This window comes from Cariama cristata, unplaced genomic scaffold (assembly GCF_000690535.1).
Source record: "Cariama cristata isolate BGI_N322 unplaced genomic scaffold, ASM69053v1 scaffold1136, whole genome shotgun sequence".
NCBI classification, from domain to species: domain Eukaryota; kingdom Metazoa; phylum Chordata; class Aves; order Cariamiformes; family Cariamidae; genus Cariama; species Cariama cristata.
This window is the reverse complement of record NW_009622447.1, coordinates 22,667-34,152: the sequence shown is the minus strand read 5'-3', so window position 1 is coordinate 34,152 and position 11,486 is coordinate 22,667. Positions and strand designations below refer to the sequence as shown.

The 11,486-nt window shown below is 40.0% G+C and overlaps 1 protein-coding gene across 1 annotated transcript in view; it reads right to left on the bottom strand.

Moving 5' to 3' along the window:
- RNF145 (ring finger protein 145) overlaps positions 1 to 11,486 on the bottom strand; it is a 36,323-nt gene that overhangs the window by 10,780 nt on the left and 14,057 nt on the right. The window contains exons 3-4 of the mRNA XM_009702315.1: positions 7,849 to 7,940; positions 2,734 to 2,969 (exon numbers count right to left, since the gene is read on the bottom strand). Of these exons, the coding sequence (XP_009700617.1) occupies positions 2,734 to 2,969; positions 7,849 to 7,940 (328 nt within the window). The remainder of the gene's footprint in view (positions 1 to 2,733; positions 2,970 to 7,848; positions 7,941 to 11,486) is intronic.

Here is an 11,486-nt window from a genome sequence, read left to right as displayed (position 1 = left end):
ACATTCTATCGCTGTCCGTCTTGAAGAATGGAGAAGTACCTGACTGTGCAAACTGTCAGACCAGCTGAATGCCCTTTCCTATGAATAACTGGTTTGGAGCTGCTGACTGCAGCCCACTCACAGCCACAGGGACGAGGACGTGTGCCTCCAGTTCATGCACAACCCTCTCAGACCTTTTGCCCAGCTTAAGCCACAGCAATGTTGTTTTCTCTGTAGCTACCGCCAAGTCAGTGCACACACTAGATACTGAAATACAAGCCACATCACTTCGGCACAGTAAATCTCCTTTGTTGACCTATTTTTAAGGAAAAACTTAATACCTCAGACATTTTATGTTTAAGTATCTCAAAAAGAACATGTACCAGACTTCTGACTGCTCCTAATCCACCAAGTCTTTTGAAATTCACGCTTAAGAGTTGTTTCAGAAGACTCTGAAGCTTAAATTACTTCTTTTGTATTGCAAAGACTAAGTCATAATGCAGTTATTTCCAAGAAGCTGGAACTCCATATAGCTGGACTTAATAGAAAAGGAAACCACTCATAACTACTAGCTCCTTGTCACCTGCTTCCCACAATGACACAATCCATAGTGGCTAGCAAATTTTAAGCAAACGCTAAGAAAGCTGCCTACTTAGTCTTTCATGACATGCATGAGGGATATTAAGTTGGGACCCGCTACAGTATGTACGGTGGCTGATCAACAAGCAGTATGCTGCTGGCAGGGATGTGGTGCCAAGCGCCTGCCTTTAGCTTTGCAGAGACTTGTGAAGGAAGTGCACCTGCCCTCAGGAGACTCGCTTGGCCTCTCCCTTGGCCTGGGACCAACGCAAGCAACCCTGGCAGCTCCCAGCAGAGTGTTCCACCACATCGGAAAAGGGTCATGCTACGCTCATAACGTAGATTCATAACTGTGAGGTATTTCTGGCATCTTCTGCTGCAAGCAGGCAGCCACGGTTCTGGCCCTGCTTTTAAATGATACCATTAGCCACAGTCTGAAATACACACAAACACAAAAAACTGCCTTGGCCCATCTGTTAGGGCTGCCTCAGGAAACACTCCTACTGTTTGACGTCCCAACATTCACTAAGTTTTGCCACTGATATCAGAACAGCAATCAAATCCAGTCTAAAAGAGTAGTAAACTCACAAACACCAGCATGAAGGCATCATTGAAAACTAACAACTGAACAAAGCTACAGTGATGGAAATACAAGTAGGAAAATAATAAGCAATCCCAGAGACCAGGAGACTTATCTAACAGTTGTATATAGACTACAATTCTGACAAACAGAAAAATCAACAAAAAACAACTATTTTCCCCCTCACCTCAGAACATATTTGCAATTACAACATTCATAAGACGTTGAAGTGTTTTAAACATAAGCATCTAATAAAAAATAGATACATGACTCCCAAATCTGCATCTGATCTGAATTTGACTCCAGGAACCTAAACTCTACATCTGTTCATGCATGTGGAAAGTGGAAGTGCTGATTCCAACCTGTTGCAAGCCTTCAAGCTGTACAAAGACGTGCAACTATTTTACCCCAAATGTTACCACTCTAAGTAAACAGTAAGCATGATTTTCCTATTCTCACTGGAAAACAAGCATGTTGAAGCTTTGCCAGTTAGCTCCTGAATTAGTTTTTAATCAGCAAATCTACAAGCTAGTTATGGATGAGATCAGACCATGCTAGGTGCTGTACAAACACAGAAGGATAATCCTGCTCCAAAGACCAATTACATACAAAATAAATAACCAGACAGTAATTATCAACATGACAGGCTGAGACCTTGGCACACCAGACATCTACTGCTGCCAAGTTTTTGTTTGTGAATGACAGATATGACAGCAAAGAAGAGCTTTTAAAGAGGGCTTTGAAAGAGCTTAACAAGTTAGTTTTCAGACTGCTTCTGGACTGAAAAGCAGCAGGCAGAAACACAGTGGCTTGGTTTGAAAAAAATTCAGCAACTAGTGAGTGCTGAAATAGCGAGTCAGTCAAGAGTCAAGCAAGCATCCATCTTCTTATACTGAAATATACAGAAAGATGCATATACACGTGTTTTATTTTTATATAAAAATGAGGTGTGATGTTTCTGTACCACTAACAAAGTGTCTTTTCAACTAAATATATATCAGATATCAAAGTGTTAACAAAATGGATACAAGTCAGATCAGTCTTTTCTGTTTCTGCTAACTCTTTTGTTAGAGTTCTAAAGCAACTACTACAGATCTTTCAAAACACTGTCTGCAAGTTAGAAATCACTGAAAGTCAGTGATTATTAGAGTCAAAATCAGCTTTACTGTTACTCCCAATTCAACACTACTATAATTACAAATGCTCCTCATACAGAAGGTACTTCTTGAAATGAACAGCTACTACATGCATGGGGATTACCTTGCTCATTTAACAAGGCCGTAAATAAATTTCATTCTGCCACAATCTTGTCCTTTAACCTGGATTTGGGAAGGGCTAAGCAAAGTTCAAGCAAAGTGGACATACTCAGCTGGCCAGCAGCATAATTCAGGCTTAACTGCTCACCCATACAAATTATAAACTACCATAAATTAAAGAAAGAAGATGCTATAGATAGGAACATATTGGTTTGCTACGAAAGAATCAGTTAACACACACACACAGTTGCACAGAAGACAGCCAAAGTTTTTTTTGTTTCTTTCCTGCAATAAAGGCTCAGGTCAAGGAAAATAAAATCGTTACCTTTTCCATCTTACCTGGACAAGCTCCCTGTATGCAGATTTTGCCAAGTTATAGGGCACCAGAAGGTTTGATGCCAGAAAGTAGAGAACTTCCAAACCAGTGAAAATCATGGCAAATTTGTTGATGACGACGATGGTTTCCAAAGGGACCAGGCAAAGTCGTGCCAGCAGAGGGAGCATGTGAGCAGAGAAAAGCCAGATCTGTTTTGTTTTCATGACGCAGGAGCAGAGCGTACATACCACCAGCTGACCTGAAAACGCGACAGAGTCTTTTATAATCAAGCTGATTATCCCCTTCAGGAAAAAAAGTATTTTCATACGTTATCTTTCCATAACACAGTTATCAGCATCCAGCATATTATGACAGGTCTAACTAGGACATACCTGTTATGAAACCAGGCTCCTCCGCATCTTTTGCTGGGTCACAAAAGTCACCATTTTCAAACTCTGCAAAGTGCACGCTTTCACTTTACAGATTACTGAGATGTAAACCCAAAACACATGCAGAATTATACTCAGATTAATATGAAGTCCCAGGAATAAATCATGTAGAGGATAACCCAACAAGTCATCCCTCTTTTTCCTTAACCCCAGCTCAACTTAAATCCCATCAGTATTTGTATACACAGCAGTAGCTTTTCTGAAGCCCAGCTATACTATTTCATCCCGATCTATGCAAAGAAGTAATCGGAGGTCCCAAATGGCTTTTAGAGCAACTGTATTTATACAGTCAAGAGGAATTACTGGCCAAGATCAGCAACAGGAGAACAGCCAGGTCAGCAGCTGAGACTTCACTAATTTCATAATGCCCTGAGGCAGTTGCTCAAAATTATCACTGAAGTTTGCAAGTGACAGATAATTATCAAGTAAATTCTTTTTAACAGTTGGCAGGGACACAAGCATGAGCACATCTTTCCCACGCACCCAGAGATTTGGAGGGTGGCATTTCTAGAGTAGACCACTCCAGTATAACTGCTCCCAGTAGAGTCACTGAAGTTGTACCCTTTAGCTCAGAGGAAACAGAATGGGGCAAAACGCACATTGCCTGGATAAGAACAATTCTCACTCATCATTTTGCAGTAAGGAAAATGTTTATTGCATATTATTTAAAAGTAGAACCTTGTTCACCATTGATGTTCACTTATATCCAAAAGCTACAATACAGGGTACTAAACCCAAGTGCTTATGCTTTGTTTTGGAGCTACCTCTGCTAACGCTTGCATTTCACAACTCTTCCCAAAACCAGGAGTTAGCCTTAGTAAAACACAGAGTAACAAAATCAGGGCTGTTAACATGTCTCAGGCAGCGCTAACTCCATGTGTTCAAATAAGCTTACTGACCTTGTAAGCCCTTCTAGATGGGTTGGGGAGGGAAGCTGCAAGAGGAGAAATAGCAGTACCAGGGTTTTGCTTTCATTCCACCCAGCTTCCCTACCTAGGAAAGGACTTCTGCTTTCAAAATAACTGCAACTGAGCTGAAAGCAATCTCTCATCTCTATTAGTTAAGCATACGAAGTTCTTGCTCCTTCACACTGTCCTCTTTCAAATTTAAGTCCTACTGTCATTTTGCTAAATGTATTTTTGAATTATCAGATATCTTTTCAGAACAAGCACCCTTGCTCTCAGCAAGGCACTATCAGCACACTAGATCTTATAAGCCTCAGAGAAAGTTAGTCTACTCATCTTTTTAGAAGTTTAACAGACTCCAGCTCTGAAGCATTCTCCCTCCGCTTTGTTGTTCTCTGCCCACACACACGTTGCTACAACCCTATTTAAGATACCACCAGCACACTGCTGTGCTGTAATATTCAGGAGCCTGGCACAGTCAGCTTGCGAGGATTTCTGCGACTCATGGTAACTAAGGCAACCCAGTTTCACACACAAAGGGATACAAATACCAGCATCCAATATGTTCTTCAGGATTTAGTAAAAGTGCCATCATCAAAAATAAAATATTGCGACAACATCACGCTGAACAATCCAGCACTCTTTGGGATGTCTCTGCAGCTCTCCAATCAGGAAATAGGACCTCTGAGTTCAGTCTCATCTCATGCAACAGCAAAACCAGCTTTCCTCCAACAGCAATGTCCTAAATATGCTGGTCATCCTGGCTAAACTCTCTGACCCTTCCACCTTTTTAATTTAAACACTGATCAAAAGTTACTTGTCATGGGAAGGAGAGCTGTACACCATCAAAGGAAATACATGGAGCACTTTCTCTGGAAGCCCCAATCTCCTCCTTGATGTCTGCACCTTGTCAATTCTGAGCCCCTTCACAAGAAGGGCCTGAAAATGTCTCCAACAGAGCTTTTAGTGACTAGTACTTCCCATTTCCAACTAGGGTAGCAGTGCTCTAGTTCAGTACGGGCAATCCCTCTCTGCAGTAAATCATAGTTTATCTCCAGGATCAGTCAGAAGAAGTTAATTTGTATGTCACATCAAATCATAAAAATATTTTAACACTCTAGCTATCTGCTAAGACGAGCAAATCCAGCTGAATGTTTGCACTCTGTAAACTTATATGCCGTGGACTGAAAACTGCCAGACACAGCTAATGAGCTCAACAGCTGGAATCCTCCTGCAGGACACCAGGCTCCTCTGTTAGGGAATGAGGCAATAAGGAAGAAATCTATTGCCATAAGCCCCTGTCCATTCTTTTCCCTTCCCAAAAACCTCCACAAACACATTAAACATTGTTGACAGGTAGTCAAAGCCTCCCAGCTCGTAAGCTAGTGAAAAAATGTGCAACAAGAAAGCCTGTGCAGTACAGCTGCTGTTCAAGCCACTTTGAGTAGGGAACTGTCTTTACTTCATTCCCAATTTTAAAAAGCCGATGTTAACAAATTCCCTGGCTACGTCATTACCTGTTACTCAAAAAACAGGGTCTCTCAAAGTTATATAATCCCATTATTGTGCACTGAGAAAAAGCAAGTCTTCATGGTAGCATCACTTCCAAAACCACGCAGTTTTGCAATGTTCACAGCTGACAAGCTCACAAAGTGGCACACTCATCCAAGGGGCAGTCTTCAAAGACATTTATTTCTTCCATCCAGCACTTAGGAACGTATTAGCAACCCTAGTCAACAGTCATCAGACTGAATTAGATGCAGGGGAAGAAATGACTATGGGAGCCCATTCAAAAAGCACTAATGAATAAAAGCATTAACAAACATTAAATTTGTGAACCAGCTGACGTACTGTACATCATCCCCTTAATTCTGACCAGAACTTTTAGGAACCAGAGCTGTATGAGTAGCACCATTATTTCTCCATGGACCTGCCTCAGGGCCTCTGTCAACATTGCTGCAGCACAACACTCTGGCAGAACATGTAAGAAAAAGATGGAGCAAAGCACCTCTATGTTCATTTTGCTGTAAAGATGACACAGTTCAGTGCAGTACACTTCTGAGACAAGGCAGACTGCACTGGATAAATACCTCTGGGTGTAACAAATTTGAGAAAGTATTTCATATTTATACAAAATACTGTCAAGCCTCATAGTCCACTTTCACAGGTCTTCCCCAAAGACAACCGCTTGCCATCAAGACTAAAATTACACTTTCAAGTTGACTTTAAAAGAACAGGGGAAATTAACAATGGGGATATTAAGTATGTTAACGTACACACATTTGCTAGGATAGTCAAGCACCTACTTCTGAAAAACAACTACAATGAGGGCACACTTTAGACTGACACCCAGTACAATCCAAAACTGTATTGGATAAAAACAATATTTTTTTTCTCTCTTATTTTTAATCCACATTAAAACCTGGATGAAGCATAATGGGTTTGACTCTCAGTTTAGTTTCTGTCTAAACATTACCGAATGACACAATGCCTCATCTCTTCCTGTCCAGGCCTGCCTGCTGTTTTGTGAAGCTCTGATGGAGTCTGCTTTATCATGGGACCCTGCATTGCACCTGAGAAAGATTCAAAGGACTAGTTACAAACATTTTCTCACAGAAACATGCTAAAGGCTTTAGCTGTACTTTGGCGTCATTTGACAAGACAGCAAAATATAATATATCTAAAAATTCAGCGGAGAGAAGAAATTATATCTACAGTAGATTTCCTTTCCTTGAAAAATACCAATGTTATTTCTATTTAAAAATATTAAAAGCAAAGACAAATGCCACATTTGAAAGTAAGGATGCAGGCAAACAGGAGATGTATATATTCTGGTAGACCTAACATACTATAAAGAAGTAAACCCATTTGTATCTGGCAGTAGCAGCTGCAAGTAAACAGAAAGCAGCAGAGTTTTGCCAACGGTACATGGCTGACTAAATCTGTCAATAATCTGATGAAAACCATAGACCTCAGTGAAAGGAATTAAGGAAGATTTTTCTTCCAAGCTTGTCTCAGGCTTAATTTTAAAATACACATGGTGTGTGTGTATTCCAATATCCTCTCAGTAGAGCATATGGTATGGCGCAGCAACCTTAAAGCTGAATTTATTCTCTTCCAATCAAAGTTCAAAGGGTAAGGGAACAATCTAGAAAGTCCAATTGTTCAGGATTTATTTGAGATTTTTAGGCAGAGAAGTCATCTCTGCCATTAATCAAAACCAATTTAAATGTAGTTTTGACTTGTTACTCCTTAACTCTTCAATTAGAAATATCCCTGGGACTCCATTTAAAAAAAAAAAAAAAAGTAGCCTGTAGTCCCATGCACACACCCACAAATCTACTTCACCAGTTTTTTGTAAGAGAATGATAGTGCTCATCTCTAAGGCCAATAAAGAATAAATACTTGTAAAACACTTTCACTGACAAAAGCACTACAAATGCACATTATTATTGAAATTTCTACAGTACTTTCTACCTAAAGGTTGTTATAGACAATCCAGTCCTTCTGAATCAAAATGCGAGTCTGAGAAGAACACTGGGGCAGAGCATGACAGACGCAGAAAATACTTCAAAGCTGCAAGTACGGGAGCACTGGTAAATCAGTGGCATAGAAAAAGTCAGGCAGCACACCCCTAGCCTCCTATGCCTCTTGCACATTAATGAGAATCACAGCTACTAAGAGTGATGAGAGATTTGAAACCAAGAGGTAAAACATGCATAGGTTTCAATGAAGAGAACTAGGCAGAGCTCTCTCCTGCATCACAAATATTTAAAAGACTTACCTACTAAAGCAGTCATGAAACGATTCATAGAGAGAGGTTCCAAGTACATTGGCCCTTCATATCCTGATTCCAATTCGCTCCTCACATAATCCCTAAAAAAATAAACCCACAAACTATTAAGATCCATCTGATCAGACAAGAAGCAATTTATTCATTTCACACATATGTAACTTCAGTGTATGTGTGACAGTCAATTAACTAAATTACAAAAAGCAATATTAGCACTACTGTTACAGCAGCCTCACCGATGTAAGAATCTAACTGAAGCATGACTTAAGCAAGAGAAGTATTATCTGTAATTAGACTCACTGGCATAGCTGTAAAAATCCATTGGGACATCCAAGCTATTCTTCAGAGCGCAGCCTGAAACTGCTTATTGACAAAGCCTCTTAAGCACCATTCCATTTTCAAGTATCCTTACTAAGTGTTCTTCTTCCTAATAATAATTTCTTTTCCCATCAGCTCCATGTGAAAAAAAAAAAATTGAGAGCTTGACAGAGAGGTCTTCCAATTTAATGCCTATAGTATTTTGCATCTAACAATCTCTTTGCACTGAATTCAAAAATACATATGAAGAAAAAGGTGACAGTCAGACTAGAGTGAGGAATAGAGTTGCTTCACAATCCTTTTATCCAACAGGATTTTAAAGTTTAGCTCTATCCTGGGAAACTTGGGGGACCAACCGGATACCCTCAAACTGATAGATCACTATTGCCAGACACAGTACGAGTCTGAAAATCGGACAGGATATTTGCAATTTTTCTCAGAAATGGTTGGCTAGGAGGGTGGGCTCAGGCAACCAAAGAAAAAGTTAAGAACCTGAGGAGAGTGGGCATTTTTCTGCTGTTGGTGATCATCCATCAGCTCTCCCTTCAAGCAGGCTAACATATGTAACAGCAATATAACTCAAATACGAACTTCACACTAAGAGCAAGCATTCTGCACTTTCAGAAGGCGATGCTGGAACAGCCCAGCAGTAATGCTCCAGTGGCTCCTTAATCCCCTGCCATGAGACAACCGGCAAAACTGACGACTCTTTGCATCCAGACCTCCAGTCCCCTTTTCTGCCTTGCCCTTCAACCCTTCCTTCTCCCCTCCCAGGATGGCTCCTGCTCCACCCTTGTTCCGACACTACCAACTCTGCCTCCGGCAGCATAACTAAGCCTGTGCTCCTATCTGGCTGATGCTGTCCACTCATTCACGCCTTGGAATGCCAGGCAGACACACTTCATCAGACCCGGCACGGAGTTAGCGGAGTCTGTTTGCTCGAGGGGCACAGCACTTCATTTATTACGTATTTATCTGTACCAGTGAGGCAAGCCACACTTGCTGGGAACAGATGCAGTCAAAGCAAGGCAAATAGTACCTGAAACCACAACCCATACAAGAATTACTCTTTTTATTTCACTGCAGAAAAAATATGCAACTCAGTGCTACTGGAAGCATTCGCTTCTCCCCGGAAATGTGGAAATATACCCTTCTTCTAGTATTAGCTTGCTACCCCAAGCTAATGTGTTCACATTTTCATTTGCAAAAAATCTCTGAAATTCAAGACATAAATCTCAAAGTACTAAAACAAATACTTCAAAGCCTGCTCTTCATAGCTGACAACCGTGCCTACTCATGGCAGCTTTTCAAGTGTCATGGTGCATGTGAGGTATGTTGAAATGGGTTCTTTAGACTGTAACCTACAATTAAAAACACGTAAGGATTGAAAAGGTACCTAAAATGACTGATTCTAGATAGAAATTTCCACCTTGTTATCAAGGTACAGCTAAGCACAAGTTGGTTTTTTTTCCACCTTCCAACATGCACACCAATGTAATCTTTGGGATGAAGCTGGGGTGTTTTTTATTTATTTCATATGAACCTGCAGAAAGCACTTTCTGACAGCATGAACGAAAGAAACAGGATAAACCATCAGTTACAAAGGGAGAAAAAAATAACACCATTTGCAACATGCTGAAGATGGCTTTTTGTAGTAGCAGTATCATGCTCCGTCCTCAAATTTAGAGTGAAAACATGGTTATTTCTAAACTACTAGAAGGAAAGAAGCGAAGACATCGAGTTTCTTCTATATCTGTTAGGAAACAGGTTACAAAATCATCCAGGATACCAACTGTAGCAAGATGACCTTACACAACTTAACTACGACATACCAACAAAGCTGCACTCGCAGTTGCTTCTTCAACACCAGGAACGTGCCTGGAGATGACCCAGATTCCTTCAAGCTACATTTCTTGCCGTTGTCTGATTCAGTCATCTGCACAGAGGTGTGTACTTGACTTAATTCTTTAAGTAATTCTCATTAATTGAGTTTTAGGCCTACCAGCTTGGAGAAGAAACATTTTAAGATGTCCTAAATTTTTTAAACAGTATTTGCAGATGATGTCTGAATAAGGGAAGTCAAAGCAATGATTCTCTTATTACCAGTACAAACACAAGGATCTTTTGGCACAGACACCAATCAGAAGATGCCTCGAACAGCTGCAGTGCCATACAAGATGCTGAGAAGATCAAGTGCCTGCGCTCAATTTTGATCAATTAAAGCTGTATTAAGCTTTTACATTTGAGAATTGTTCACTTTACTGCAGCAATGTAAGAAAACAAGAATGCTACAAATAATTATTTACTAGTTAATGAAATGACTGAAACTACATTATTACTTTAGAAAACTAGGATATAAGAATAAAGCTTTGATCAGATTGCCTGCTGTTCATTTTGTAGATGCATTCCCAGCCTCATTTAATCAAAACTGCTGGACTGTCAACATACACTCACAGCCAGCCATGACTAATATTGTTCTAAAGAGGTAAAGAGATACAGCGCTTCACACATGATCATTTTTTGTTACTGAAAGTGCAGAAAGGTCTTCTGTTATTAAAAATATGCTTTGTAATTTACTGACAATAAGGCACAGCAGTTATCTGACGTAATTGACTCGTATTGCTGACATTTCTTTGGCTGATTAATCTCCGCTGTCAATGTCAAACACACACTCTCATAGGTTTTCAACGTCTACAGACAACCTTAAATTAAGTGTATTTTAAGATTATCCATAAGAAACAATTTACTCTCTTGGTCTCCCCCACCATCTTCTCATTCTAGGCTCTGCGAGGCTCAACACTTGGAATACAATTGTAACAAAACCGTCAAACATGAAAGCAGATAATGATGTAGATTCAATTTTTTAGCGTTAACAGTGTATTTAATTCCATCGTTTCTTTTCGGCATAACTGTATCATTTATTTTCCCAAGTTTTCTTGCTGGAAATGGGGAAAAAAAATGCCATCCTTTTAAGAAAGACATTTGTGCAGCAACATATAAAATAAAAACAGCATCCATTTTCCTTGTCAGGAGCAGCAGGATTTTGTTTTTTAAAGCTGACTTCTCCTTTTTCCATAAACAGATGGGGTACTCTCTCCACCCAAATTGCCAGGTTAACATGATACATACAAATGTAGCATCTTGGACTCTCGAAGTGTTTGTAAATATCAATCTTTACTCATTAAGGTAATTCTCAGTCTCGCTGATACGGAAACAAACACTTAAGAAGTTTGGTGACTTGTCAAGGTCAAATAGATCTGGAAGTCTGAAGTCAGAGCTTAACTATAAAATTCAGATCTTCTTATTCCCAG